Source organism: Portunus trituberculatus, chromosome 32 (assembly GCF_017591435.1).
Source record: "Portunus trituberculatus isolate SZX2019 chromosome 32, ASM1759143v1, whole genome shotgun sequence".
Lineage (NCBI taxonomy): Eukaryota > Metazoa > Arthropoda > Malacostraca > Decapoda > Portunidae > Portunus > Portunus trituberculatus.
The window spans coordinates 8,990,923-9,018,639 of NC_059286.1; the positions used below are offsets into that span (position 1 = coordinate 8,990,923).

The following is a 27,717-nucleotide window of genomic DNA, read 5'->3' on the forward strand; positions in this document are numbered from 1 at the left end:
TGGTCAGGTGGGCGACGGCGACCACTGCACGTGTTTGGCAATAATGTTAATATTTATTTCCTCTGATCAACATGTATACAATAATGTCTTTACATATGTATATGTACGATACACCAATGAATAGATACACCCACATATGTATGTATTTATGTCGGTTCCCTACTTAATGAAACAATTTTCCTACCTATATTCAAAACAAAAGTGACATCTCTCATCCTCTTTCATTGCAGTTGCCAACTTGTCATTGGCTACGACTGCATCTGACGTAGCTTGCCTGCTCTTATCTTTCTCTCTCTCTCCATTAGCCCCGGGAGAAAGAGGGCCCTGTTCCATGGCGTAATAAATAACTGCCACGTAACTTTCCGTAAACGAATAAATTCCATTATAGCAAGGAAAGGGTACAACGACAAGGTTTGATGACACTTGTGTGTGCTACGGTACAACACAGTTTGATTGTCGAATCAATTCCATTCATCCTTACAAAGTAATCCCATAATCTCAAATTACTCTGTGACTTCTCTTGTCCTCTCTTCTCCTCTCGCTTAATTTTTTCTATGAATAATGTTTACAGCGTCTATAATAGGAACGTAAATAGAGCTCTTTTGCGATGCACAAGAGACATCTGGGAGTTTACTCGTGACATCCATTTTCTCTGGTGTCGCGCGATACTGGTAGTTCTTGTCGCATGGACTTCTGCCAGGACCCCAGGATAACGAAGTCCTAGACAGCGGGAGAGTAAAAAAAGGGGTAAGCCTGCCTTGAAAGGTGGCCTAGGTGTTTCTACTGAGAAATTATATGGCCAGGATTAGCAAGGAGTCAAGTGCTGGCGTCTGTACAGGGCTCTAGGTGGGCCATAGCTAGCGGTGTCTCCACTAAACCCAACACGTCTATGACACTTGAAGTGGTCAAGGCAGCCATGCATTAATTTTTCTTTAGGTACAGATTTCATGGTGTCCTGGAATTATGAGACATCTCAAGATGTGTTACATATCACACGTAGATTAGAAGGATGGGAAATTGATAGTGGCAGTTTATTGCCAATGCTGGGAGAAATGATGAGACAAAATAGGAAATAAAAAGTATAAGACAAGATATACATGACAGTCAAGGGGAAGGAGAAAGGGAACAAAAAGGAATGGACAAATTGCTGTGGATGGAGGAATATGGACTGATAATGCTAAATGATGACGAGAAATGTTGAGGACAGTATACATAAGGTTAAGATGGCCGGATGAGGAAGAGTTACAGATTATGTATTAGTGAATGACAATGTACTATGTAATAGCTTTTTTTTTTTAAATGATGATGAATGAAGATAAGGAAATTTACATACATACTACATCTTACCATAAACTGCCAAACAAGATACTAAGAGCGACAGAGGAAGGAAAGCACTGTAGAAAAAAATAGTGAAAATATATGAAAGAAATCTAGACGAACAGGTATTAATGCAGAGGCTAAATTCTTGTGTATTTCATACCAAATGAAAAACTTACTCCCATCATTATATTAACTTATTTTTTTGGTCAAGTTATGAAAGTTTGCGATGTATATCAGACATCCCATCTCTTACAGGTCAGCCATCAAAGGTCCGTGGCAGAAACATATCAAAACCATCATCTCATACCAATCATCCATCTGATTTATTATTATTTTTTTTTTAATCAGTGCATCACTCATGCGCTCCTTACATGGACGTGCTCCTCGCCCCCACCCCTCCTCCCCCGACTCACACGCCATGATCTTCTGCATTGTCTTCGGGCACTAAGAATATTTAATTATTCAGCATGCATTCAGAGCAGCCAGATGTCGTCCACTCAATTCATGATGTGCCGCGGGTTTGCTGTGGTGTTCGGTGCATAAAGGGTGGAGACAGACGCAGACCTCTCACTCTCCTGGCTGTGGAGGGAGGGAGAAGTCAGCCTCAGAAGCATTGCTGCTACTTACTGTACACTGCAATACTCTGAAGCCGGTTTTGTATCTGTTCTTCCTCTTATCGCTCTAACAGAAGGTATTAGCAACTTGCAAAGGTGTTTCCATGATTCTAGTGAGAATTTAATAAGACTTTATTGGGAACTACATCCATGAGAACCTGACTGGTCATTCATGTGAACTTTGAAAATATGTAGTTTTAATTAATGAGAGAAGTCTTTCAAAATAGATTCCTTACATCCAACCATCCATCCATCCATCCATCAGTTTGTATCACTTCACTTGTCTAAGTAACACAGAGACTCATGGCCATTGGGGATAACAGTTCGCTTCCCTCAGAGCGATGGAGCGGCGGCAGTCCCTCAGTAAGATGATTGTCCACGCTTTCCGCACGCGGATGATCTGGCTATGGCTCGCGGGACTGTCTGCCCGAGAGATCTCCTGCTGCACCGGTGCGAGCGTGTCCACCGTGTACCGCTGGCTGCGTCGCTGGCAGGCCGGGGACTCCTTGGAGATAAAGAACTTTAAAGGAAGACAACCGGACAGGGTACTAGAGCAATACTTATCATTCACAGCTAAGGATTACTTTCAGAGCGTCTTGGAAGTCACCCAACCCCGTCGCGAGATGTGTGATCGAGGACTCAGCAGGTTACCGGTGCCAGACTTCCCGCTAGATTCGACATACGAGTGGCCGCCGCCTTCTTATGCCTGTGTCTGTAACTCACTTCACGTAGATAAAGTTGCGAAGGCATGTGGTTGACACGGAAGTGCGTTTACTTCACCATGGATTATTATTAAGTATATTTCGGCGATCTATCCCAACTATACTTTTAACAGGCTGTAGTGGAAAATGTTTTTTTTTTTATTTATTTATTTTTTTAAAGATGTGTCACAATTTTGGTGATAGTTTAACAAGGATTCTGAACCTTCAGCGAAAACAAAAACAAAACAAACCAAAACATGAGAACTCTACTCATCATCTCTGCCTTTGAAGTTGAAGGAAGTCCTTAGGGAAGTCCGCGGCCTTTCTAAACATACGACTGCAATAGACGCAGCACTCACAGTATATAGCTACTTGCTGCGCCACTTATATATCGTCAGTAATTATACAAACATGAATATTTTAAGTGAATAAAGATGACTGATGAATTTACACTTTATGATTTGCCTTTTCACTGACAAGCGAAGTGTTATCAAGGAAGAAAGTTAAAGGTAATAGGAGCCTAAATGAAATAATCCATCTCGATACCTATTAACGAAGCTGTCACCATCACACGGCATAGTAAAAAGAGAGAACTAAGGTAGTGAAATATAATAGTAACAAGAGTGGATAGGATCTCTTCTCTCTTTTGCTGAGAATGGGATTCCTCCTGATATGAAGAAACGCTTTCCTTTACAGAAGCACCAATGAAGGAGTCAGCACGGATCTTTCTGCTGGTGACAACAGTTCTGCTGCATATGAGACTCTCGGGCGGTGCTGAACCAAGCGAGGAGCAGGTGGGCGTAATGGTAAGACAGGTGGTGGCGCATCATCTCCCAACCTGTCACCTGATGCTAATGACCACCTCGCCTCACTCACCTGTGTTCGCCGCCATACGCAGGTGAGTCAATCACCCCTTTAAGAAATGAATGGCTAAAGGCTCGTAGAAAATGGCACGTGTTTCTAGTCGAACATGTTACAAAAACCAGGTTGACGTTTTTCGTATATCGTTCAGCATATCTATTCGTTTATTTAGCTACATTTTCTTCAGGCACATGAGAAGTGGTGTTGCTGTGGTGGTGTCCTCACCAGACCAGCACCACCATCATATCGAGGAGGCGCTGTTCGGGGACTCCGCACTGGCGTGTCGTGGACTAATCCTTCACCTTCACGAGGGCAGCAACAACGACACTGATGCGCTCAGGTAGCAACTGGCCGTAGTTTTGAAACGCTGCGGGTTTTCAAGTAGACTGTTTTCAAATGCCACATAACATAATTTGTCTGCTTTGTATTCTTCTCACTGATGGTAAAGAATTCTCGTTAACCAAATACTGGAATCATGAGAACACACTTGAAAACTACCATAGCTTCCACTAGAGCTTATCTTTTAACGGGATGACAAAAAAGAAAAAGAAAAAATGTAATACTATTGAAAAATCTCAGTGACTCTCTCAAGAGCTGTCAAGCGAGGTAAGACGCCAAGGTGTCCCAAAAAAGCCTCTTTTGCACAGAATGTTGGAGAGGACGGGGCTGTGGAAGAGACCGGAAACCAAAGTGTTGGTGGTGGGAGGCTCGGCGCGGGTGAAGGGCGTCCTCTTACACTCCAGCCTTCGCAATACAGTCCACGGCGTGTACCTGGCCCTCCACCAAGACCCCGCAGCCTCTATCGCTCCTGGCGAGGCCGCCATCAGACGCTCGCTGGAGCCTTTTAGACCAACATGTGTGTTTTGGATATTTTTGAAGTTGGTTTGTAGCTGTTTATTACTCTTACTTCTTTTCTCTTTTTTGTAGGGTAAAATTCACACCTTATTCTGCAGTCAGTCAGGAAGTCAGCGTGTACCGGCGGTGTCTCTACTGCAGTGGCGGGGACGCGGGTGTCAGTTTCGTCCATCGGTGGAACATCTCCCTCCTCGCTGGGCGTCAAAACTACACAAAGATTGCCTCTTTGCACCCGTATCTACTGAACGGTAAGTGGAACCCATGGTCTTTGTCTCTCTCTGCTAACTGTATTCTTAAATCTCACCAAAAACAAAAAGATATTCCTGATAATCTGTCCAATCAATCCTTTGAAATAAGTTCTAATGAGAAAAACAATGTGATGATAAATAAGTAAATCAATAAAAAAAGGAGAAAAGAAAAGAAACGGGTCCTGTGATCTACTTTAGTCTGCGACACTGCATCGCATTTCTGACTTGCTCATACGGAAATGTCATTGCATTCCCTGCCTCGCACCGCAGAGTCCCTGAGAGACATGAACGGACACAAGTTTCGAGTGACAACCTTGCCGAACTTCCCCTACACGGACTACAGGCGAGAGAGTGGAGAGCCCGGCGCCGCTGTTACGCCGCTGGACTCCCTCAATGGAAGGTTCCTCGACACATTCGCTGCTTTCTTCAATTTCACGTAGGTTTTTGTGTTTATTCAACCTGAAGACAAACTGACTCATAGATAAAAAAAAAGTGAATTGATTGGTAGGTAGAAAGTAAATTAAACATATAGATAGATCTGTAAGATAACTAGATATATGAACAAATACTATAAATATATAAATAGATTTTATATAACTGCTAAAACAAGAAACTTAATCAAAATGTTATCTTAAAGCACTGGATTTTATCTAAAAAAAGAGACTATATAATCATCTTTTAATTGTTGTTAAATACCTTTTAATTAACAGGTATGCTAGAGACTCGTTTACCAATTCCATACCTGACAATACTGGTTTCCCTTCCCAGGTATGTGATGCGGGAAAACCCTACCAGGTCCTTCGGGTACCTTGGCGCTGACGGGCAGTACAGCGGCATGGTTGGGGAGCTGCAGAGGGAGGAGGTCGAGCTTTGCATGATCCTTGCTCCTACCGCTGCCAGATTCGAAGTTATAGATTATCTGAGACTTGAACCTGCAGACACACTAGTGATTCTGTCCCTCAAACCCACCCTGCTGCCTGCACATCTCTCCCTGTTGAGACCTTTCACAAGTTTGTATTCTGTGAGTTGTGTTTTGAAATGTTTCTTCATATTCTCTAAGGCCTCCGTGATGATTACTCTAGTCCTTATTTTGGTTTTTCTCACTGGTGATGTAGATTCCTTCCTGAACTGTCATTAGAACTATGAAAGCATTTTTAGAAACTCATGCAGTTACCTCCACAAGGGGTTGTTAGAAAAATCGAATTAAATTAAGTATAAAGCTTGGTCTGGATTTTTAAAGCTTTGAGATTTCCGATATTTTCTATCACTACAACCCATGCATCAAAACTAAGCGAACTAGTATTACACTTACACACATGCTACATAATTATAACAGATAGAAAGAAAGAAAATGAAGCTTGTGTAAAATTAAGCAGTACTATATGAAAACATTATAATTTTGTCAGTAACTCAAGAACCTTCGTATACAACTCCTCTTAGCCTCATTGTGGATTGCGTTGGTGGCGTGCATGGTGGCGTGGGGGTTGGTGCTGTGGCTTCTGCAGAGGGCGTGGCGGCTGCTGACTCAAGACTTTGACATCACACTCCCCACAGCGCTGACCTATAGTTGGGGTGCCCTCCTGGAGAAGCCCCCTGACGATCCGTCCATCAACACGTCAGGGCAGGTGGGGGTCTCGTGAAGACTGCTTTCAAAGGCTATTGCATTGATGAATCAGGTTACCAAGACAGTTTTGTTCTCTATATGGTGCAGAATCTATATCAAACTATAAATAGAGTCATGAAAACACCACCGAGGAGCTTCTATGACTTTCAGTAGAGTTCATCAATGGTATAGAGAAAATAGCATAACCCCTTTAGTACCATGACGCTTTTCCATATTCTGGTTACTATTTGGTGATTTTGTACAGCTTCAGAAACTTATGTGGGGGATTGAAATAGTGAAGACTGGCCATTAATCTTCTGACCTCCATACACCCATCCTAATGTCAGTAAAATCGGCTAATGGTACACAAAACTCAGGTAAAAATGTATCCCAGTACTGAAGGGGTTAAGCCCATATGTTGAAATGCTATAGGTGTGTAAATTTTAAGCACCAGGGATGATTAGTTAGTTTATCGATCACGCTTTCATATCATAATTTTTTCCCTTTTATTAGACATAGTTTTTTAATCATCTCTATGTTATGAAAGCTCCATTGAAAACCGACAGTAACTTCCATCAGAACCTTCTAAGCCTTTGACTATAGTGACACATATAACCTCATTTTCGCTGCAATCTTAACCCCTTCAGTACAAAGACACATTTCCATATTCCCTCTGGTTACTATTTGGTGACTTTCTACAGCTTCAGAAACTCATATGGGGCATTGAAATAGTTAAGACTCTAGCCATTAATCTTCTGACCTCCAGAGACCCTTCCTAATGTCAACAAAATGGTTTAGTCATACACAAATTTCAAGGTTAGAAATATATCCCGCAGTATTGAAGGGGTTAAACAATTCTACAAATAAAAAAGAAAGCTACATGACATAAGAGCTTTACTAGGTATTCGATGTCACTTTTTTATGCGTAACCTTTCAAAACCCTCATTTCAACGTACACAAGTATATATCGAGCTGAGTAAAAAGAAAGAAAGAAAGAAGAAAAAAAAAAAAAAAAAAGAGAAGGTATCCCAAGTAGTTGAGAAAACGAGTTCCTGGTCTTCTCGCAGGTATTGGTTGGGTGGTGGTTGGTGTTCTGTCTCATCATCTCCACGGGTTTCAAGTCCTCCCTTATCGCTCACCTCACAGTCCAGGGCAGGTCCCGCACCCTGGAAAGCCTACAAGACCTGGTGGAGGCGGACAGCTGGCGGTGGGGGTCAGAGAAGAACCTTTTCAACGGAGCTCCAGTTGACTTTTTCAGAAAGCAGAAAAGTCCCGTGATGAAAAAGATATATGGGGAGATGGAGGTGGGCGGTAACTGTGCTGTGTAAATGGGTTTTGAATTGTTGATTATGTCTCTTTATATACACTTTTTTACATTTTATCTTGTCCTGCCTTACCTCATTTAGTCTGACTTTACCTTATCTTATCTTATCTTACTTATTTCTACTTTGTTTTACTTTACTTCACCTCATTTCACCTTACTTCACCTTATCTTGGCGCAGCGTTCCGCGCGTCATAACCACCTGCATTCTTTCCTCAGCTGCTGGACTTGGAAGCTGTGATGAACAAGATACTGGACGGGAGGTTCTCTCTCATCATCTTCAAAAAGTTCATCCAGATCCTAATCGCCTCGAAGTACACGGACAGCTACGGACAGACTCCCTTTTACATGAGCCGCGAGGAGTTTAATGTACTAGCCTGCCTCGGTTGGGGAATCAGGTGAGTGAAGACTGAAACAATACAGATAGTTAGTTTTAACCCATTCAGTACTAGGACGCATTTTTTACCACGAGTTTACGTGTGATTAGGCGATTTTACTTACATTACGAATTGTTTATAGAAGTCAGATGATGAATGGCCAGAGTCTTCACTATTTGAATTCCTACATAAGTTTCTGAAGCTGTATAAAGTCACCAAATAGTAACCATGCAGAATTAATATGGAAACGTGTCATGGTACTGAAGGGATTAAGTATTTACGAAATGATGGCAATACTGAAGGAACAAACGTCGACTTGAGATGAAAACCAGTTCCCTCCCATGCCCAGGTTAGGAGCTCCGTACCTCAGTGAATTCGTGAGGGTCCATGCCCACCTTGAGGACGCCGGGGTGGTGCCTCTGTGGACTGAGGAGGTGATAGCTCGAAGGGTGAAGGAGAACAGGGAGGCAGCCAGGCTAGATCAAGATACTGGGCAAGGATTTAGTGCTCAGGTATTTTGACTTGTAAAATACAACATGGTTTAATGGTCTGTCTTTTTTTCTGTGTGTTTGTCTTTTTCCTTGTTCTTGTTCTCTTTTTTTTTGCTGCATGTTGTTGTTGTTGTTGTTGTTGTTGTTGTTGTTGTTGTTGTTGTTGTTGTTGTTGTTGTTGTTGTTGTTGTTGTTGTTGCTGATGATGTTGATGATGATAATGACACTTTTTTCAGTAGACAAATGTGTGTGAGAGAGAGAGAGAGAGAGAGAGAGAGAGAGAGAGAGAGAGAGATTCCATTTTTTTTCCTAGGAAGACGAGAATGAGGTGGTGCTTGGACTAGATCACCTGCAGGGCGCCTTCTACCTACTATTCCTTGGCTCATGTGTGGCCATGGTCACTCTGCTGCTGGAGATCTTTCTGCCTCCTTGAACACACACACACACACACACACACACACACACACACACACACACACTAAAGGGCAAGATAATAGAATACCAAGTTATTGTGTCCATCGATCATGACATGCATTCTTGTTTACTCGAGTGTACTGCATGTAAAAGGACGAATAAAGATTAAATAGAGGAATTTCTATATTAAATATCTGTCTGTGAATGTGTTTTATTTACCGGGCATCCCGAATTAGAAGTTTGTGGAGCTGAAGAATAGCAGTTGTTGTGGAGAGGAGGGTATCATTGCTGCATTGTCGGATAAAAAGAGATGTTGAATGAAGTGGTAGGAGAAAAGAATAAAGTCAGTAATCAATAAAAAAAGGAAGATATGTTTTAGAGGAGGCTGACCATGTGTAGACCTGGTAGCTTTTTGAAGTTTTCTTTGTTTTCTCATTCTTATTTCTTTATTCCTCCCTTTCCTCCTCCTCTTCTTCTTCTTGTGACCTCTTTCGCTTTTACATCGCTCATAGGCCCTCCTTCCCTTCAGTGTTGTGTTCAAGTCCTTCAGTTATCTGAAGAAGGAAAGCGAAAAGCACAACACAGGGAACATATCTTATACACCTGATTTAATGAATTCGTCCTATCTTTAGCCGTTTCCTCAGTGAGCCGTTATAAAGACAAAACCTCACAACCTCTCTCATCGCGGCAGCTGACTCGGGATCTAAGCGACTCACAACACCGCCATGGCCACTGAACGCTACAGCTTCTCTCTCACAACCTTCAGGTACTGTTGGTATACTTCTCTACAACTATTCACTCACTCCCCACAAGAAAGATTTACTAGTTGCGAAGCTTGTGTGTGAGTTTAGTGTCCCAGTGCACAGTAATTCGGCGTCAAGTCAGTACTGTGCTTTCCGCGGCCCGTGACTGGCGGTATTTGAAGGGAAAGGTTTGTGTGGTGGTCGGTAATATTGAAGGTTTGGCTCCACGGGTCTGTTCTGGTGGTGGTGTGGCATGCTTAGGGAGGAAAAGTAGTGGTATGAGTAAGCCGGCCTGTGGTGATGAGTTAATTATGCTCTGTTGTAATGTGTCATGAACGCGGACCGGTGTTTGCAAGCAAGGCCTATATGAGAGAGAGAGAGAGAGAGAGAGAGCAGCAATGGGTATATCTGATCGTTTCATATCTTTGACCCCTTCAATACTGAGACATTTTTATCTTGAGATTTGTGTATGGTTAGACCATTTTATTGACATTAGAAAGGAATTATGGAGATCACAAGATTAATGGCCACAGTCTTCACTAATTTATTCCTCCACATGAATTTCTGAAGCTACACAAAATCACTAGACAGTAAGCAGAATGAATTTGGAAATGCGTCGTGGTACTGAAGTGGTTCAATGTCAGATTAGTATTAGCGCACAGCCATATTTGTGAATGAATTGCATGCACATCAGCATCCCTTCTACTCACTGAGAGAATGTATAGATATTTATGTGGAGAATTGTGTATTGATGAATATTGACTGTCCAGTTTGGTAATCTGTGAGTGTTGTGAAGAGTTTGCTGAGTCATTGGAGTCATCTTGGATTTGTCAGTGTGAAGTGGAAAACCTTTACTCTATTATATATTGTTATGAATATCCTTTAAAGATTTTCTGTTGTGCTCCTTCAAAATTTGACATTTGCTCGTGTATTTGCTAGTTTTCATTGACATAATCTTTTAAAGTCTCTGCTGATGATGAAATTTAATCTTTTTCCTGTAAATCATTCATTTGTAAAGTAAATTTTTTGAATAATGTAAATAATAAAGTTAGTGTAGTAGATTGTTGGTCATGAGAAAATTGAATTCTGAAATGGCAAAATCTTAGACATTGATGTTTAACAAAGTAATAATGTCTTCTTTGATCACTTTGCAGCCCCTCCGGGAAGCTGGTTCAGATTGAGTATGCCTTAGCAGCGGTGGCAGCCGGTGCACCTGCAGTGGGCATCAAGGCCAAGGATGGTGTGGTGTTGGCCACGGAGAAGAAGCACAAGTCCATTCTGGTGGAGGAACACTCCATCATCAAAGTGGAGGTGGTGACAGACCACATAGGCATGGTGTACAGTGGTGAGTGGTGTGGCTCTGCTGGGCGGATGAGTTTGTTGAGGCATTACTTACTGGAAATAGTTGAATGATGGTTATTAACTTGTGGTTCTATTAAGTGATTCATGTTCTGCAATTTGTACTTGTATTGTATAGGATTATGAGGAAAAGTCAAACAACAGCAGATATTAAATTATATGCATCTCTGTTTGTTATCTAAATCCATCTTCTTTCATTGGTAAACTCTGGAACTCCCTGCATGCTTCTGTAATTCCACTTTCTTATGACTTGAGTTCTTTCAAGAGTGAGGTTTCAAGACACTTATCCTCTGGCTTTAGTAAACACTTTTGTATGGACCTGGCATCTGAGTGGGCCTTTTGATATTGCAATTTTTGTTCCCCGTGTTGACATCCTTTCTATATAAAAAAAGAAAGAAAAAAGTTCTGGTATATAAGTTTACCAACCATTTCAGGTATGGGTCCAGACTACCGGCTGCTGGTGCGTCAGGCCCGCCGTGTGGCTCAGCAGTACTACCGCACCTACCTGGAGCCCATCCCCACCACACAGCTCGTGCAGCGCCTGGCAGCCATCATGCAGGAGTACACACAGTCTGGGTATGAATGCCATTATCAAGGTTGTTGGAGTCTGCTGCACTGTTTTATTGGCACAGCTGCCTCAGGCTACTTTGGTGTACTATAGTGGTCCTTAAGATCAACAGGGAATGACAGGCTTAAGAGTGTGAATTGTGTATTCACCACAGTTGTCTGCTGGTAACCCAGCCAGCTGTTCCCTCACAGAAAAGGCTTAGAGCTAGTACTGACTGATCTTAAGATAGGATTGAGACCACGCACTGTGAGGCCACAACAACTTGAGTTACATCCTGTACCTACTTGCTGCCTGGTGAACAGGGGCTACACACATTAAGAGGTTTGCTCATTTACCTCACCATGCCTGGGACTCGAACCCAGACACTCGGTTAGGAGCTGAGTGTGCTAACCACTACACTTAGGCAGTGTGTGTGTGTGTGTGTGTGTGTGTGTGTGTGTGTGTGTGTGTGTGTGTGTGTGTGTGTGTTTGTTTGTTTGTTTGTTTGTGTTGCTTTGTCTGGGCCACAACATGTATATAAACAATTTTATTTGTAGAGTTTGTGTATGTATTCATGTATAGTATCTCTCTCTCTCTCTCTCTCTCTCTCTCTCTCTCTCTCTCTCTCTCTCTCTCTCTCTCTCTCTCTCTCTCTCTCTCTCTCTCTCTCTCTCTCTCTCTCTCTCTCTCTCTCTCTCTCTCTCTTTTCATACCATTTCATCCTCAGCTTTCTCATGCAAGGAAAATAATTCTCACTTGAAAGAAAAAATTGTGATGTGAAGCTTTCTTTGTCTTTCTCTTAGTACTATTGGCTTTTGATTTCTTTTTGATATGTTTGTAGTATGTTTCTTGTCTTTTTAGTGATGTGTTTTCAGGGTAGAAAATAATGTTTATTGCAATATTCCCAACAGTGGTGTGAGGCCGTTCGGAGTGAGTCTCCTGATCTGTGGCTGGGACACAGACAGACCGTATCTCTTCCAGTGTGACCCCTCAGGTGCTTATTTCCCATGGAAGGCCACAGCAATGGGAAAGAATTTCATCAATGGAAAAACCTTCCTAGAAAAAAGGTAAGAATTCTGAGCAATAAACTGAGTCAGAATGCCTTAGTAGAGATCTCCCAAATCTTAAGTGAGAGCTCTCTTATGCTAAGCTTTAATATGTTTAGACAAGAAAGAAATGTTTCCATATATTTATAGTGATGGTTTCCAAGTCACTACTTGAATAATGATATAGTGTGAGGGTGTCTCAGCAGGAAGTGACTCAGTGTAACAGTTAGCATGTCTGGCCGGCAAGTGTAAGGTTCTGTGTTTGATTCTTGGGCAGTGTATGGCTTTTTATGGTGAACTTCTAACCCTAACATGTAGTTATTTATTAAGGAAAAATTTCTCTTTTAGGTACAATGAAGATCTTGAACTTGATGATGCTGTTCACACTGCCATTCTGACCCTGAAGGAGAGCTTTGAGGGACAGATGAGCAGTGACAACATTGAGATAGGCATCTGCAATGCCAAGGGATTCCGGCGCCTCACTCCCGCTGAGGTCCAGGACTACTTGGCTAATATTGCATAGTTGTTTAGTTAGGGACTGTGTTCTGTCAAAGGCATTTTTGTCTTATCCATGCCACTAATGATCTAATAATTTCGTCTGGGTTATTTTAAACTTTAGACATCACGAGCAGGATATTTTCACTCCATTTCTTGTGTTAGAATTTTTCAGAAATAAAGGACATGAATATTATACTTGAACTGTTGTATAATGAAATATTGTATCTTCGTAAGAGTGTTGTCCTTGTGTGTTGAATCCCTTCTGTGTTAGAGAGAGGTGGCCTGATTGCATGCTTCATAAAGGCCTGAAAGAATACTGTCCCTGAATTCCTTGTGAAATGTATAGAAAGAGAGAGAGAGAGAGAGAGAGAGAGAGAGAGAGAGAGAGAGAGAGAGAGAGAGAGAAAAGGAACTGAGAACCACTCCTTTGTGCTTTTATTCCTAGTGAAACCTTGTGTCAGTTACTTAGCATTTTGAAGGGTGTCAGTTTGGTATGTACATAGATATAGAAGGACATGTAATATTGAAGTAGTCAGTAAACTTTTGATTCATGGTCAATAGTTGGATCTCTCTCTCTCTCTCTCTCTCTCTCTCTCTCTCTCTCTCTCTCTCTCTCTCTCTCTCTCTCTCTCTCTCTCTCTCTCTCTCTCTCTCTCTCTCTCTCTCTCAGGCATGGAATTATACAAAGTCATGGCCATACTCTTTAACAAAGGAACAAGTCACAAATGATATAACAATACACAGCTTATTGAGCTGGACGCCTTGAGCTACATTTCATTAAATTTATGAGAGAAGAGGTGTTACAGTTCAGTGTTGAGGCAGAGCACCAGCAAAGAGCTCCACACACAAGGATATAATGCCCATTGCCAACCCGCCAGCGAGCACCACAAACATACCCTGTGGGAGGAACATAGACTTTATAGATTCTCTCTCTCTCTCTCTCTCTCTCTCTCTCTCTCTCTCTCTCTCTCTCTCTCTCTCTCTCTCTCTCTCTCTGGCATGGAATTATACAAAGTCATGGCCATACTCTTTAACAAAGGAACAAGTCACAAATGATATAACAATACACAGCTTATTGAGTTGGACGCCTTGAGCTACATTTCATTAAATTTATGAGAGAAGAGGTGTTACAGTTCAGTGTTGAGGCAGAGCACCAGCAAAGAGCTCCACACACAAGGATATAATGCCCATTGCCAACCCGCCAGCGAGCACCACAAACATACCCTGTGGGAGGAACATAGACTTTATAGATTCTCTCTCTCTCTCTCTCTCTCTCTCTCTCTCTCTCTCTCTCTCTCTCTCTCTCTCGGTGATCACTATATGTCTTCCAACCTAACATAAGAAACATACTACTGGGAATTGAGCTAATGGAAGCAAGTTTCATTAGTATTATGAGGGAAATGCAAGGAAAACATGGTGGTAATAGCAGATGGTTAATTGAAGGAGATTCTTGAGAGGAAATATTCTGTATATTGATAGCCATTGTTTCCAGTCTTATGGGTTGGCACCGCAGGCGGGAAGACTACTCGCCATCCTGTTTTGTCCTTGTAAGTTAATCAATCCGTAACTTATATGCCAAGTAAATTCAGGTGTAAGTGCTTAACTACTACATTACTACACTCTCCCGTACAATAACAGTTGCAAATTAAATCTTTTCCTTATTTATATAGCTAGTTTTTCTCCAATTCTGTGGCTAATCTATGCACGGTCTTGTTTATAGTTACACAGCTTAGCTTTATGACCATGATCCTTTTGCTCTTTCAACTTATATTCCTTATTATGGTATTTACTTGTCAGATTCGAGTCCTTTGACGAGTTACAGATTATTTATTTTTCTGAAAAATAAGTGCAAATAAAAATAATATATAGTAGACATAAGTGTACAGAAAGCGCGCTTTAAAATTTAAAGTATCTGAGCAAGGCGCCTGCGTGGCAGATAAGCCGGCTGGCGTCTGTCTGGTGAAGAAGGGAAGGCTGTGCACGTCAGCAGAGCAGCCCTCCGTTATATAGTTTGTCTGGCTTGGGCTTGATTTTCGGTCTTGAGAGGTTTATGAAACCTTGCCGGACTCATGAACGAGTGGCGAGTTTTACTGAAACGATCCTAGCAACAGGAGGCGCTGGGAAACATGTATGTAGGTGGTGGCGTTTTGCTTTGTGTCTGCCTCCATGATGAGTGCAGCACGATTAGCCTGCCTTAAGGCCTCCATGGGTTGTCTGTTGCTTGCTGAGGCCTTCCTAGATTGTCTATACACCTCGGACGCCTCCCTGTATTATCTGTGCACCTCAGCGTCTGTGCACCTTTGGATGGCTCCCTAGCTTGTCTGTGCACCTCTGGTTGTCTGTGCACCTTTGGATGGCTCCCTAGCTTGTCTGTGCACCTCTGGTTGTCTGTGCACCTTTGGATGGCTCCCTAGCTTGTCTGTGCACCTCTGGTTGTCTGTGCACCTTTGGATGGCTCCTTAGCTTGTCTGTGCACCTCTGGTCTGTGCACCTTTGGATGGCTCCCTAGCTTGTCTGTGCACCTCTGGTTGTCTGTGCACCTTTGGATGGCTCCCTAGCTTGTCTGTGCACCTCTGGTTGTCTGTGCACCTTTGGATGGCTCCCTAGCTTGTCTGTGCACCTCTGGTTGTCTGTGCACCTTTGGATGGCTCATTAGCTTGTCTGCACTTCTGGTCTGTGCACCTTCGGATGGCTCCCTAGCTTGTCTGCACCTCTGGTTGTCTGTGCACCTTCAGATGGCTCCCTAGCTTGTCTGCACCTCTGGTTGTCTGTGCACCTTTGGATGGCTCCCTAGCTTGTCTGTGCACCTTCGGATGTCTCCTTAGCTTGTCGGTGCATTTCTGATTGTCTGTACACCTTCGGATGTCTCCTTAGCTTGTCGGTGCATCTCTGGTTGTCTGTGCACCTTCGGATGGCTTGTCGGTGCACCTCTGACGCCTTCCTAGATTGTGTTTATCTTTGATGCTTTTCTTCCTGGGTCGTTTGTTCTTTTCCTAGAGCTGTTAGTACCATCTTCCTGTCATGAGCCTGAGTAAACTATATATATATATATATATATATATATATATATATATATATATATATATATATATATATATATATTAAGATATAGTAGATATTTAAACCCATGGAAATATGTTTGGAGTTTTTCTAAGCTTATATTTTGTCTAGAAAAAAAAAAAATCTTTAAAATTCACTATACTTTGGTCATATAGCCTCGGAGAAGAACGAGGATTTTACAGTACAATGGTCTATTGAGTATGTTTTAAGGCTATAACAGAAGCTACTGTCTGGTATCAAAGCCTGACATGATATGAATAACCACTAGGCTTTGGATGGACACTAAGGTTTGGCACACTACCACCAAAACTTAAGAGGTTGCCTTGTCTAACCCAAAGGTTCGTGGCTGCAAGGGGTGTAGTCTCCAGAAACCTTCTTGGCGGGTTGTCACACGTGCTGGAGTTTGGAATGGCAGTGCGGAACCAGTAACGGAAGATGCCAGACTCCATGAGCTCGTGTACTCTTAAAACAAGAGATGAACAAGCAGTTATGTTAATTTGTTGGAGTGTTTGTAATTATTTACATACTTTTTGTTTTGTTTTTGAGAAATACTCTTAATCGACGAGTATCTAGTAGCTTAACTTATGATATACGTAAGAGGCTCCACATTTAATGACTGGAACCATTATCAGAGAAGAGTTTGGAATCATTGAAATGATATATTTTGTGTCTATTGTATGTTTTATATATATATATATATATATATATATATATATATATATATATATATATATATATATATATATATATATGTAAATAGTTGTGTGGTGTCACCGTTTATCGAGGCTGATCACGAGAGGGTTGTTGCGCTGGGTTGCCACCACTGCCGAGAAGGGCAAGAATCCTTGTTTAGACCGGAAGTAATCACACCGGCCTGTCACAGAGAGGAAAGTGGAAAATTAGCAATTTTATCGAAATATTTATAACTTATCAGAAGTAAGAGATAATTATCTTTTCAACCTATAACTGATATATATTTTTTTTCGCACTTACGATTCGGAGAGCGAGGAAGAGTTTCAAAGTAAACCTTAACTCTTACCACTAATTAACACACACTCACGCCAAGAGGAACAACAAAAGAAATCTAACCTGTCAAGGAGAACTGCTGCGCTATGAGGTTCCTGACGGTGACCCCCGCGTCTACCAGGATGTGGTGTCCGGGTCGCACCAATGTCCGCAGGCTCTCTGGGAACTCCCCTTGAGTGCGGAATTTAAGACGATCCTCCTTTTCGAGCATTGCCACCTCGTAGTAAATACCAGATTGAACCTCCTGGAGTGAAAGTAAATAGAAATACAAGTGAATGCAATTGAATATCAAAGAGCAACAGACTTTAATGACGTGAATGTTATTTGATTAAGTCTTTTCTAACTATAACAATAACAGTGATATGAGTCGAACATATGCAATTGATCCACTGATTTTAATACTGATAAGAATAGTTTAATTTCACAACTGGCAAAAAACACAACGTACACGAATGAACTGTTCATTTGAGGAGTATCTTTGCCAAATGGATATGATTTCATTGTTGTCCAGCACGTCCCTCAATGTTTGGAAGGGCTGCGGCACATACTTCACCGCCAGCAGGGACATGAGGTTACCCGCGTAGCTCTTGGTCAGCACCAGCGTGGTCAGCATCCACAGCCCCAGCACCAGACGCTCCCAAACCCATCTTTTGTTACATGTATACTCATCTGATGAAATTTTCGGGGAACATTTAACTTTCAGGTTATTTAAGTGTGTGCCTAACAATTGTCACCCTACCGTAACATATCTTCAGGTTTTACTTGAGCGTGTGGCCTAACAAATTTGCAGGTCTAGTAGCTAAAAGCCTTACAGTTCTAGGTTTAATATCTAATGATTGATAGTTGAGCAGATGAGAGATGTTTGGTATAAGTTGAATATATACGACGGAGTGGTGTATGGAAGGAGTTTTCTACTATACTATCCTGTCTCTTTAACTAAGGGCTGAAATATTGTCGTTCCCAAGCACTCATGCAAGGGTCTGGAGGGCTGTTGACTCTTGGTTATCATATGTAATTTAATGGAATGATGTGATTTGGGGCATAGACTTATTATGGAATGCTCTGATAAACTCTGAAACTTCCTGCCTGTTTTCTCGTATTTCCACCTTCCTATGACGAACTGATTAAAGAGGGAGGTTTCACTTTTATTCCTTACACATAACTAGTTCTTTTGACTCTGTTCGGTGACCGGCACCACCCATACTTAAAAAAAAAGAAAAAAAAAATACTGTGCATGCATGTACTTTAATCAAGACTGTTGTATGAAGTAGGCCTATATCCCTTGCCTGACCTTGCTGCAGGAGGATGCGCACTACACTGAAGGCGTTCGTCGTTGCATGAACATTGAGGTTGAAGAGAGACAGCAGTTCGGTGACAGCCATGATGCCGAAGAATGTTGTGATGAGAGCCATCCACACCATGGGCCTAAGGGGAAACAGGAAGCCCCACGGGTCCACCTCGGGGCTTCCCATGCCGCTCACAATCCTCATATTGTCCATCCAGATAGTCGAGGTGACGTCTGCCGCGTCATAGCGTGCTTTGTTCAGTATGAAAGGCCCAGTGCCGAAGTCTGCTTCCTGACGGTGCAGATTTAAAAGTTTTAGGGATTTCCGCTTGTCTTTCCTGGGGTCATATTCTTAATGGAGCCTTATCTAGGCTACATTAAACAGATTTTGGGGGAAGCAATGAGAATTTTCAAGTATGTTAAAAATTTTTAGTGATAGCTCAACAGACTGTACTGTCGATGGAATCTGACTAGTAGTTTCTGTGGCGCTTGAAAGTTGTACTAATGAAAGAACAAAACGTTAAACATTCCACTCCCGTGATATTTCTTTTCTTGCTGAGGATGACGATGAATACAGTTTTGGGTTTACTAATGGATAACATTAATCATTTGAGAAAGAGACAAAGTGTAAAAGAACAGTATAATTTGAAATAAAACGAGAGATGGACACGAGTGAAAACAAAAATCCAGGAGGCAGATGTTAAGGCTATATCTAGCTATAGGCAGAGCCCAGTGCCTCACCTCCCGTACTACCATACCCATCATGCCTGTCCAGTACCCGTCAGGCAATCGCGTGCCGAAAGTCTTCTCAGGGGAACGAGCGTACGTGTACCTGCAGACGGAATGGTACTTGTGAACGACTCCTTGTCTTTCATCGATGGAGTATTTGGTCTTCACTTATCACTTCAGTGAGTGCCTCGTCATTACGTGAAATTCATGGCTTTTGAGAAGTATCTGACGGTCTTGTCCATCGTGCCCGTGAAGACGAGTCGCCTTCCCCCCGGGGCAGCCACGTCTTCGGTCCAGGAAAAGGTGTGGTGAGGCAAGAGTTCCACCGTGACTGTCAAGTGTGGGGCTGTGGGGAATCTGAAACTCAGAAGCTTTAAATATCACGTGATTTCATGTCTCTTTTCGTAAGTTCTGATGTGGATATTGGAATATTTGAATGAGTATTTCTTGACAGTTGACTTATGTGTTGATTTCTTTGGTTTCTATGTTTTTAACCGGAACAGTTAGTACTCTGATGGTTATTGCCGTCATTATCACGTACAGTTAAATGAGTGGTTCGTTTGATAACTGTGTGATTTTAATTAAGCCCTTCAATACTAGGACACATTTTTATATTGAGAGGTGTGTTCGATTAGATCTCTGGAGGTCAGAAGATTAATGGCCACAGTCTTCACTACTCTAATCTCCCACGTTAAGTTTATGAAGCTGTATACAATCATTAAATAGTAAGCAGAATGAATGTGGAAACGCGTCATGGTACTCGATTAGGGTTAATGTCTCGCTGCTTCACATAAAGGCAGTGACCACTCAATACTGTCCCTGTCCATCTCCGTCACCAGATAATAACTTGACAAAAGCGTGCCGTTGTTTACCAACCTGTGGTACTTTTCAGGGAAGAGTGAGAGATAAGAGACAAGCGTGAGGCCTTTAAGGGGATTCCAGGCGGCCACCGTCAAGGGCAGGCTGTCCTCAGCAGTGTAGGGAAGCTGGGCATAGATGTTCACGTGGGATCTTTTGGGAGTGGTCGAAGAGAAGCATTGAATATTCTCACCTTATGGAGCTGTGGGATTTTTCTACTTGTTAAAAAAAAAGTTATAATTCTAATCTTGCTCCATGAAAAAAAAAAGAACATTTATTTATGGTATCTCATCTGTGCACTTATCGTTTTGTTAGTATCTGATTTTTTTTTCGATGAATTAAGAACTTTTGATCCAGTACTGTACAAAGAAAATGAGTGGTAAGTTTTTTAGTATATACGTACAGCTCATTAGCAAGGAGTAACATGCAGTTTCTGGTGGAGAGGAGTTTGTGCATGCCGGTCAACACTCTGAGAGGCAGACTGGTGTGGATGATGACCCTCGTGGACCACATCTGTAGGCGGCCCGTGAGTGATAGCTCGGCGAAGGCAGCGAGGAAGGCAGGATTTTGGCTCACCACCGCCATAGTGACTGACAGTGACCTCACGCGTATCTGTTGCATAGGTGATCGTATTCTGTAGCCGTGTTGCAAACCATACGTAGATCTATATCGCTACAGTAATATCTTGGATTCGAATCAATTTAATACACGCTCTTATCATTCTTCAGATTTCTTCCTTTCACCGTTTTTGTTTGTTCATGGCAAGAGTAGAGTCCTAGAAGGAAGTGTATATAATAATTGAATTACGTACCTGCCTGGCCTTCTCGATGGTGTGTGATAGCCTTGCGTGCGTCGCGTTTGTAATCTCACCGTCCATTTCGGCTTGGAAGACGCACACACCTCTCGATACTAGCGCTTGTAGCATACGCTGTTGTAAAGTGTTGAGGACATGGACAAATCAGTTTGGTTAGGTGATCATGCATAAGTTGATGAGGTGTTCATACGTCATAAAATGTCATAATTAGAATAGATATATAAATATGTGTATGTATTAGGATCATGTCTTGCTCATGATAGAGAACAAAATAGTCTGCAGTGATCATACAGGAGAGGTAATTTTTTTTTGTCTCTGATTTTTAATGCATCTTCAACATTTAGCAAGTTTATCTGGGAAACTGACGGAATTGACTAAAAACACCGCATTACTTGAATAAGTGAGTAGGTAGAATCTCTATATGCTGAACAGATATGGTTGCTCCTTACTTACCTCGATGCTGCGATGCGGTATTCGTCCGTCCGTGAGTGCCACCAAGGTCATATCGTTGTTGGAGGTCTGCGATAACACGGCCTCCAAAGCTCCGGCAGTGCGGTGGAACCAGTCCTTGTCTGGATAACAGGAGTTCAATTGGTGTGAGTGTCTGAGACAAACGGTTTTCTTCGCTTTTATAATGTCTGTTAGGATTGGTAGCTAATGCCTTTCATTTTATAGGAAAAAAAAAAGGTCAGGAAGTATGCATTTTTTAAAGGGTTATTTAAGGCCACAGACGTCTTTGTGTGGAGAAAAGTTGTCTGGTTCTTAAACTCACTGCCTGAAGGATATATGTTGGTGTTCATCCACACCAGCTCAGCGGACAGAAGGAGGCACAGCAGAGTTTCGATGATCAGGTGCATCTGGAAACCATAGCATCTCAGGAATTTCTTTTCACATACACTTATTAAATAAAGAACGTTGCGAGTGTATGAATACCACGGATGCTTGACGCTTTTGTCTTGGTGTTTCAAAAGTCAAAACTTCTCATGATTTCAGGAATTTCACAGTAAAATTAAAAAAAGTTTAGGATAATCAGATAATAGAAGAATATTTTGTCCTTTATTTCAAACAAAAGGAAAACATTCCCTCTTCGTTTTCTAAACGTTACGCACTGCCGTCATAGTCAGTGCACATATGTTAATGATAATAATAATGATGATAATAACAATATTAATAATAATAATAGTAATAATAATAATGATAACAGTAATAGTAGTTGCTGTAATAGTAGCAGCAGTAGTAGGGATAATGACGAGGTGAAGAATGGAGGAAGATCTGTCTGCTATCATGGTTCTGTCTTTACATTTTAGAACATTAACAGAAAAGTTTGGATTTCCCTCATGAAATCGGTGTGCCGCAAGACCAAGCAGTCCTGGATCGGTGCTGCGGCAACTTACTGAGTTAACTTATCATATATGAAGAGGAAAAATGGAAGTACGATATCTTTAAAAATTAACCTTTAATTTTAAGAAAACTGATCACGTACAAGTGTTATTGACCAGAAGTAATATCAAGAAGTACCATGGTTAGAACTAGAAGCGGAAATATTGCTGCAGGTCACAGCAAAACGTCTGGAGCAATTCTAAGTCCCTCGTGTCCAAGTACTTGTAACAGCACGGACGGCCCAAGCGGGGACGCGTGTCGACATTGCCCTCTTTCTTCCACCTTTTGATCCACCTACTGACGGTGGAGGCGCTGGTGCCGGTCTCTCGGGCGATCGCTCTGGTGGACTTCCCGTTCACCCACATTGACACGAACCTGGCACGATCAGCAAGTTCGGTAGGCTGAAAGGGGCGGCGCTGTTCCGTCATTCTGTGTAACGACAAGTGGGAGAGTCGTGATGTCGTGATGTGCGGGGACCGGCTGTTGCTGGTCTGGACGTGTATTGCTGAGTATTGCAATAGTACTGTCACGTGAAACACAAGGGATTTTAAAAGACATTTAGAATAGCGAAATGGTTGTTACTGCAATAACTACTTCGTTCAAGGCAGTTGTACCATTTAACTTTATTATTGTTGTTATTATTATTATTATTATTATTATTATTATTATTATTATTATTATTATTATTATTATTATTACTACCACTGTTAATACTATCATTATCATCATTATTTTTTGTTATCATCGTTATCATTATAATGATTTTTGATGAAGGTATTAAATCAGCTATCTAAACAATAAGGTAAAATTTTAGTTTGAAGTTCATTAGTAAAAGTGTTAAGCGACATTTTGATTATAAATGAAAGCAGTGCTATGAAAACTTGTGGGGTATGCTTTAAGAAGGTGACCGCGCCATAGGGAAGATCATTACTTAACGGAAGACTTGCTACACTTGGACACTGACGTCAAGATTGCTCAAGACTCAAACTCGAAGACTTTAGATTTCAAACTTGGAAGCCTTTCTCTTACTCAAGCTCAGACCAGAACCCAAAAATTCGATTCTACCGCCGACAGCCACACTGTCAAGCGTTCCTTAAACAGGGGATAAGCCTAATGAAAACAGGCCATACTGTTATTAAAGATGCTCTACATACATTTTACACTGAAAACCGAGACTCAGATTAACTCTGTAGGTTTCAGTAAGTATTGTGAAAACGCTTACTTTTTTGGTGATGGGATGGAGCTTCGCCGCTCAGCCAGTGTTGTGTGGTGGAGTGGGCGAGCCATGTGTTGCCGAGGCTTTTATTGTGGTGTAGAGGTGATGGAGCATGCGATATGGAGTTTTCCTACATTATTAATCAAGAAGCCATAAGAAGCACGCTCTGGCTGGATGTAGGGGACAAATTTATTCCAGGATCAATACTTACCTGATTTACCTGGACATTTTTTTTTTCTTTTGTACATGAATTTTTGCAGGTTTTGAGGTCTCATACGTAAAAGGAATATTGGAATAGTGTATTTATAGTTACGTGAACTATTAAGGAATGAAGGAAATCCATCGAATGAATTATGTATTTTATTAAGTATATTGTTACAGTAGAGATAAAGTGTTGATAAACTTAGAAACAAATGCATGACTGCAGCATAAATGTTTCCTCTCTCTGATCTATTTATTTATGAACGTATTCATTTTGTTTTGAAGATTCGATCTTGGCTCGCGACAGATTTTTGGTGAGACTGTAACCGCCATAGGATAGGTAGGACCATTGTACATAAGTATATTATTCATTATAGAAATCTGATGCAATCTTTCATAATGTGGTGCAACATGTGTAAATGCTGACCTCGCCTTTTCCTTAAACAGGGGTTGCAGGTGCTTCTCTATTTCATAAAACTAACTAGTACTTCGTTGCATTCATGATTGACTCAGATAAATAAATAAATTACTATAATCTCCATAGGTAGGATGCATTTTATATAGGTGTCACTACCAATGAGAAATAAATGTAATGCACGACACAATACACCCAGTGGACATTTCCCCCGTCACATGACCGACGCCCTTGTGTCAGCATCTTGGAGGCTGGGCGCGTTGGGCACCGGCGACGGCCGGCAGAAAGAAGATAACCGGCGACTGGGAAGTGCGAGGTTCGTCAAGTGTGTGTACGTCTAACCTGTGTGCTGCGAGAACTTAGTGACTGTGAAGTCAATGACATTACAAACATTTTCCAGAGTTTAAAACACGTTTCCGTATGTACTTGTACGTGGCGTGAGGACAGCACTTGTAAATTTGTACATAATATACTAACTTTTATATACTGAGTTTTCCTTGTACACCTGGGTTGTTAAGAAACACTAAAACTACCAGTGAAACAGCTCGGCTGGACAATAAATAAAACAATAAACTGAATAACTTTATGTGGGCCTACAGAATCTACAGTTGGCCTGCTAATCAAACAAAGTTAAGCTTCATACAACCAAAACGCGTTTAACAAATGGTGTTACAGCTTTGGGATAACCCACTAAGTAACATTAAAAACCCAGGAAACTCAGGAAATACGGAAACACCGCGATTGTGAGATAAAACGAAACCTGTGGCCAAAGCGAACAACAAAGCTATTAACCTAAATTGCAGAAATATTGCTAGGCTGGAAAAGCAGATTAGTGAACTAGCTTCTTATACAAATCTTCTGGGACACTCAGTAAATGAGATGTTAAGAAAACTAGATTCTCTTTGTATGAATTTTGTCTGCTCTGGAGAATGTTTGTCTCATCTCTTTTGCACACTAACCACAGAATAACAATGAATATCGTGGATGCAGCCATGGGTAGGGTTACCACTTCTCTTTTCCCTGAAAAGGACTTTAAACGTACCTTGGAAATTGGAAGAAGGGTCTTTAATTTATCCCCTTTATTTGATGTGCATTTGATCCATCATTATTACCCATTGGTGGAATCTGTCTTAACGACAGAGGCCATAGTTATTCACGTTCCTTTCAAATCAACAGAAATCTTTGAATTGTACAGATTGGAACCTTTCCCTTTTACGGTAAATAATACTGTAATGATATTAGACGCAGAAAGCTCTTTGGTACTTGTCAAAGATGATTTTTCAGTGTACGCGACTGATAAATTCTCAACACTTGGTGGATGTCGGTCCGAGTATCAGAATTTGTATTTCTGCCCGTCATCTCTTTTTGCCTTCTTACCCACAAAAAAAGGGGTTAGTTGTGAAGTAGTGTTGACTAAGGAGGATGCTTCAGCAGCTCTTTCTCTTTGTCCGTACAAACAGTTAGTACCTAAAATAATGTTTCATAAGAGTTTCCATGGACATCACTATTTCTTTTTCACTGAATCTCTGTATGTGTCAGTGAAGTGTCCTAATGGTTCTGCGTATCAGGAGGTTTCAGGTCACTTTGCAGTGTTGAACGTGTGTTCTTTAAAGTCGGAAAATTTTCATGTTTTTCCTGAAAAGTATCATGAGGCTTTTATTTCTAACATCACCTCTCCTATTTTTCAAATAGACACTCTAAATAATCTAAACATTACAAAAATGAAATTTATTACCAACTCTGTTTCTGAGTTCTCTTTTACTAACATCTCAGATTTTGAGACCGGCATACATGAGTCTCTACCAGAGTATCTAACACCTTATGTGCATTTTCTACGGTGTTCATACCTGTCCTTGTCTTCTGTATTTTACTAATACCTTTGTTCTGTTGTCTTAAAAGGGCTACTTCATTGTATGATGTTCTTAAAGCAAGGCTCCATCGACAGCAGGAAGACACTGGGAATACTCCTTTGTAACCCGCATAAACATGGTTAGGTACATGTCTCTAGTTACGTCGCGGGGACGCGACGGGTAGGTGACCGAGCGATGTAACCGCCATAGGATAGGTAGGACCATTGTACATAAGTATATTATTCATTATAGAAATCTGATGCAATCTTTCGTAATGTGGTGCAACATGTGTAAATGCTGACCTCGCCTTTTCCTTAAACAGGGGTTGCAGGTGCTTCTCTATTTCATAAAACTAACTAGTACTTCGTTGCATTCATGATTGACTCAGATAACTAAATAAATTAATATAATCTCCATAGGTAGGATGCATTTTATATAGGTATCACTACCAGTGAGAAATAAATGTAATGCACGACACGATATACCCAGTGGACATTTCCCCCGTCACATGACCGACGCCCTTGTGTCAGCATCTTGGAAGCTGGGCGCGTTGGGCGCCGGCGACGGCGGAGAAGAAGATAACCGGCGACTGGGAAGTGCGGGGTGCGTCAAGTGTGTGTGCGTCTAACCTGTGTGCTGCGAGAACTTAGTGACTCTGTGAACTCAATGACATTACAAACATTTTCCCGAGTTTAAAACACGTTTCCGTATGTACTTGTATGTGGCGTGTGGACAGCACTTGTAAATTTGTACATAATATACTAACTTTTATGTACTGAGTTTTCCTTGTACACCTGGGTTGTTAAGAAATACTAAAACTACCAGTGAAACCGCTCGGCTGGACAATAAATAAAACAATAAACTGAATAACTTTATGTGGGCCTACAGAATCTACAGTTGGCCTGCTAATCAAACAAAGTTAAGCTTCATACAACCAAAACGCGCTTAACAAGACAGACATCGTTGTTGGAGCACCATTATTCAAACATTACAAATTGTGGTCCAGATGGAAAGAGGTGCAGACGTGCAGCACCTCCAGGCACAGGAAGAGGAGGCCGAGGCCTTGTCCAGCAACCAATACCACGAACATCGCCTGCGATCAGAGGCGAGTCAAGACGTAGAATATAGATGTCTACAAATTATGGTGTGTGGGAGTGTTGGTTATGCCAGTGAATGTTTAGTGTTATGTGTATGCTTTTGTTTATATTTGTTGGTATTGTTGGTATAATCTCACTTATGTGAATTACCTCTAGCCGGTCTCTGGTATTATTCAATTTGCATGCTACTCGTATAATCTCTAATATTTCACAAGTATTACATACTTATTCTCTCACTAGTATACTAAGTTTATTACAAGTATTGTTTTTTCCTATTTCATTATCCCTCTTACCATCCCTTCAACGAGTTAAAAGAGAAGTTTGAAAATGAAAACTTTTGCCAAGATTAAAAAAGTATGGGCCGCTCCCCTCACCCAGATGTTGGTGAGAGAGAAGGGGGCACTGATGGTGATCTTGGTGGGGGAAGAGGTGCAGGCGGTGGCGTTGGGTCTTGCATTTTGAAACCACAGTTGGAAGAGACCCGCCTCATTCATGTTGAGAATCCTGGTAATAATAATACAGTGATGGGCCAGCGTGAAGTAACATTCCATTCTCATCTTTATCGTGTTAAACAGATCCTTCTTCTAAAATATTTTTGATCTAAGTGTCTGATTTTTTTTTCTAAACGTAAAAGGGAATCTGACCAAGAGGAACAACTATGAATAAATAAGTAAACAAATGAAAAAAAGGAGGAATAAAATAAGAATACGAGAAGTACGCTGAAGATGTTAATTGTTGAAAGAGAATTACTATTAAAATTATAAAGAGATTACGAGAAGGTGATACAA

General features: G+C 41.4%; 6 protein-coding genes across 6 annotated transcripts in view; 3 read left to right on the forward strand and 3 right to left on the reverse strand.

Annotated features, from left to right (window-relative positions):
- Positions 1-1,871: 1,871 nt before the first annotated feature.
- LOC123512028 lies at positions 1,872-3,082 on the forward strand. Its single transcript, XM_045268173.1, has 2 exons — positions 1,872-2,011; positions 2,272-3,082. Exon 2 carries the CDS (start codon positions 2,276-2,278, stop codon positions 2,690-2,692), a length of 417 nt encoding a protein of 138 aa, XP_045124108.1. The 5' UTR covers positions 1,872-2,011; positions 2,272-2,275; the 3' UTR covers positions 2,693-3,082.
- Positions 3,083-3,376: 294 nt separating this feature from the next.
- On the forward strand, positions 3,377-8,824 carry LOC123511948 (glutamate [NMDA] receptor subunit 1-like). The gene is made up of 11 exons (XM_045268055.1): positions 3,377-3,533; positions 3,684-3,836; positions 4,144-4,332; positions 4,436-4,599; positions 4,837-5,035; positions 5,368-5,609; positions 6,040-6,224; positions 7,270-7,506; positions 7,743-7,921; positions 8,250-8,412; positions 8,705-8,824. The coding sequence occupies exons 1-11, from the start codon at positions 3,391-3,393 to the stop codon at positions 8,822-8,824; spliced, it is 1,974 nt and encodes a 657-aa protein (XP_045123990.1). The 5' UTR covers positions 3,377-3,390.
- A 589-nt stretch (positions 8,825-9,413) lies between these two features.
- Positions 9,414-13,191, forward strand: LOC123511999 (proteasome subunit alpha type-2-like). Its single transcript, XM_045268112.1, has 5 exons — positions 9,414-9,571; positions 10,703-10,893; positions 11,342-11,483; positions 12,366-12,521; positions 12,849-13,191. The coding sequence occupies exons 1-5, from the start codon at positions 9,531-9,533 to the stop codon at positions 13,021-13,023; spliced, it is 705 nt and encodes a 234-aa protein (XP_045124047.1). The 5' UTR covers positions 9,414-9,530; the 3' UTR covers positions 13,024-13,191.
- Positions 13,192-13,574: 383 nt separating this feature from the next.
- On the reverse strand, positions 13,575-22,344 carry LOC123511949 (probable glutamate receptor). The gene is made up of 13 exons (XM_045268056.1): positions 21,543-22,344; positions 21,224-21,342; positions 20,768-20,884; positions 20,279-20,568; positions 19,881-20,109; positions 19,297-19,469; positions 19,111-19,201; positions 18,376-18,661; positions 17,533-17,753; positions 17,148-17,328; positions 16,833-16,932; positions 16,391-16,520; positions 13,575-14,222 (listed from the first exon to the last, which is right to left on the reverse strand). Exons 1-13 carry the CDS (start codon positions 21,625-21,627, stop codon positions 14,133-14,135), a joined length of 2,112 nt encoding a protein of 703 aa, XP_045123991.1. The 5' UTR covers positions 21,628-22,344; the 3' UTR covers positions 13,575-14,132.
- LOC123511950 lies at positions 22,300-23,440 on the reverse strand. Its single transcript, XM_045268057.1, has 2 exons — positions 23,373-23,440; positions 22,300-22,579 (listed from the first exon to the last, which is right to left on the reverse strand). Exons 1-2 carry the CDS (start codon positions 23,435-23,437, stop codon positions 22,300-22,302), a joined length of 345 nt encoding a protein of 114 aa, XP_045123992.1. The 5' UTR covers positions 23,438-23,440.
- A 2,990-nt stretch (positions 23,441-26,430) lies between these two features.
- LOC123511951 (glutamate receptor ionotropic, delta-2-like) overlaps positions 26,431-27,717 on the reverse strand; it is a 7,651-nt gene continuing 6,364 nt past the window's right edge. Inside the window, exons 10-11 of the mRNA XM_045268059.1 lie at positions 27,304-27,433; positions 26,431-26,925 (exon numbers count right to left, since the gene is read on the reverse strand). Of these exons, the coding sequence (XP_045123994.1) occupies positions 26,821-26,925; positions 27,304-27,433 (235 nt within the window). The 3' untranslated portion in view covers positions 26,431-26,820. The remainder of the gene's footprint in view (positions 26,926-27,303; positions 27,434-27,717) is intronic.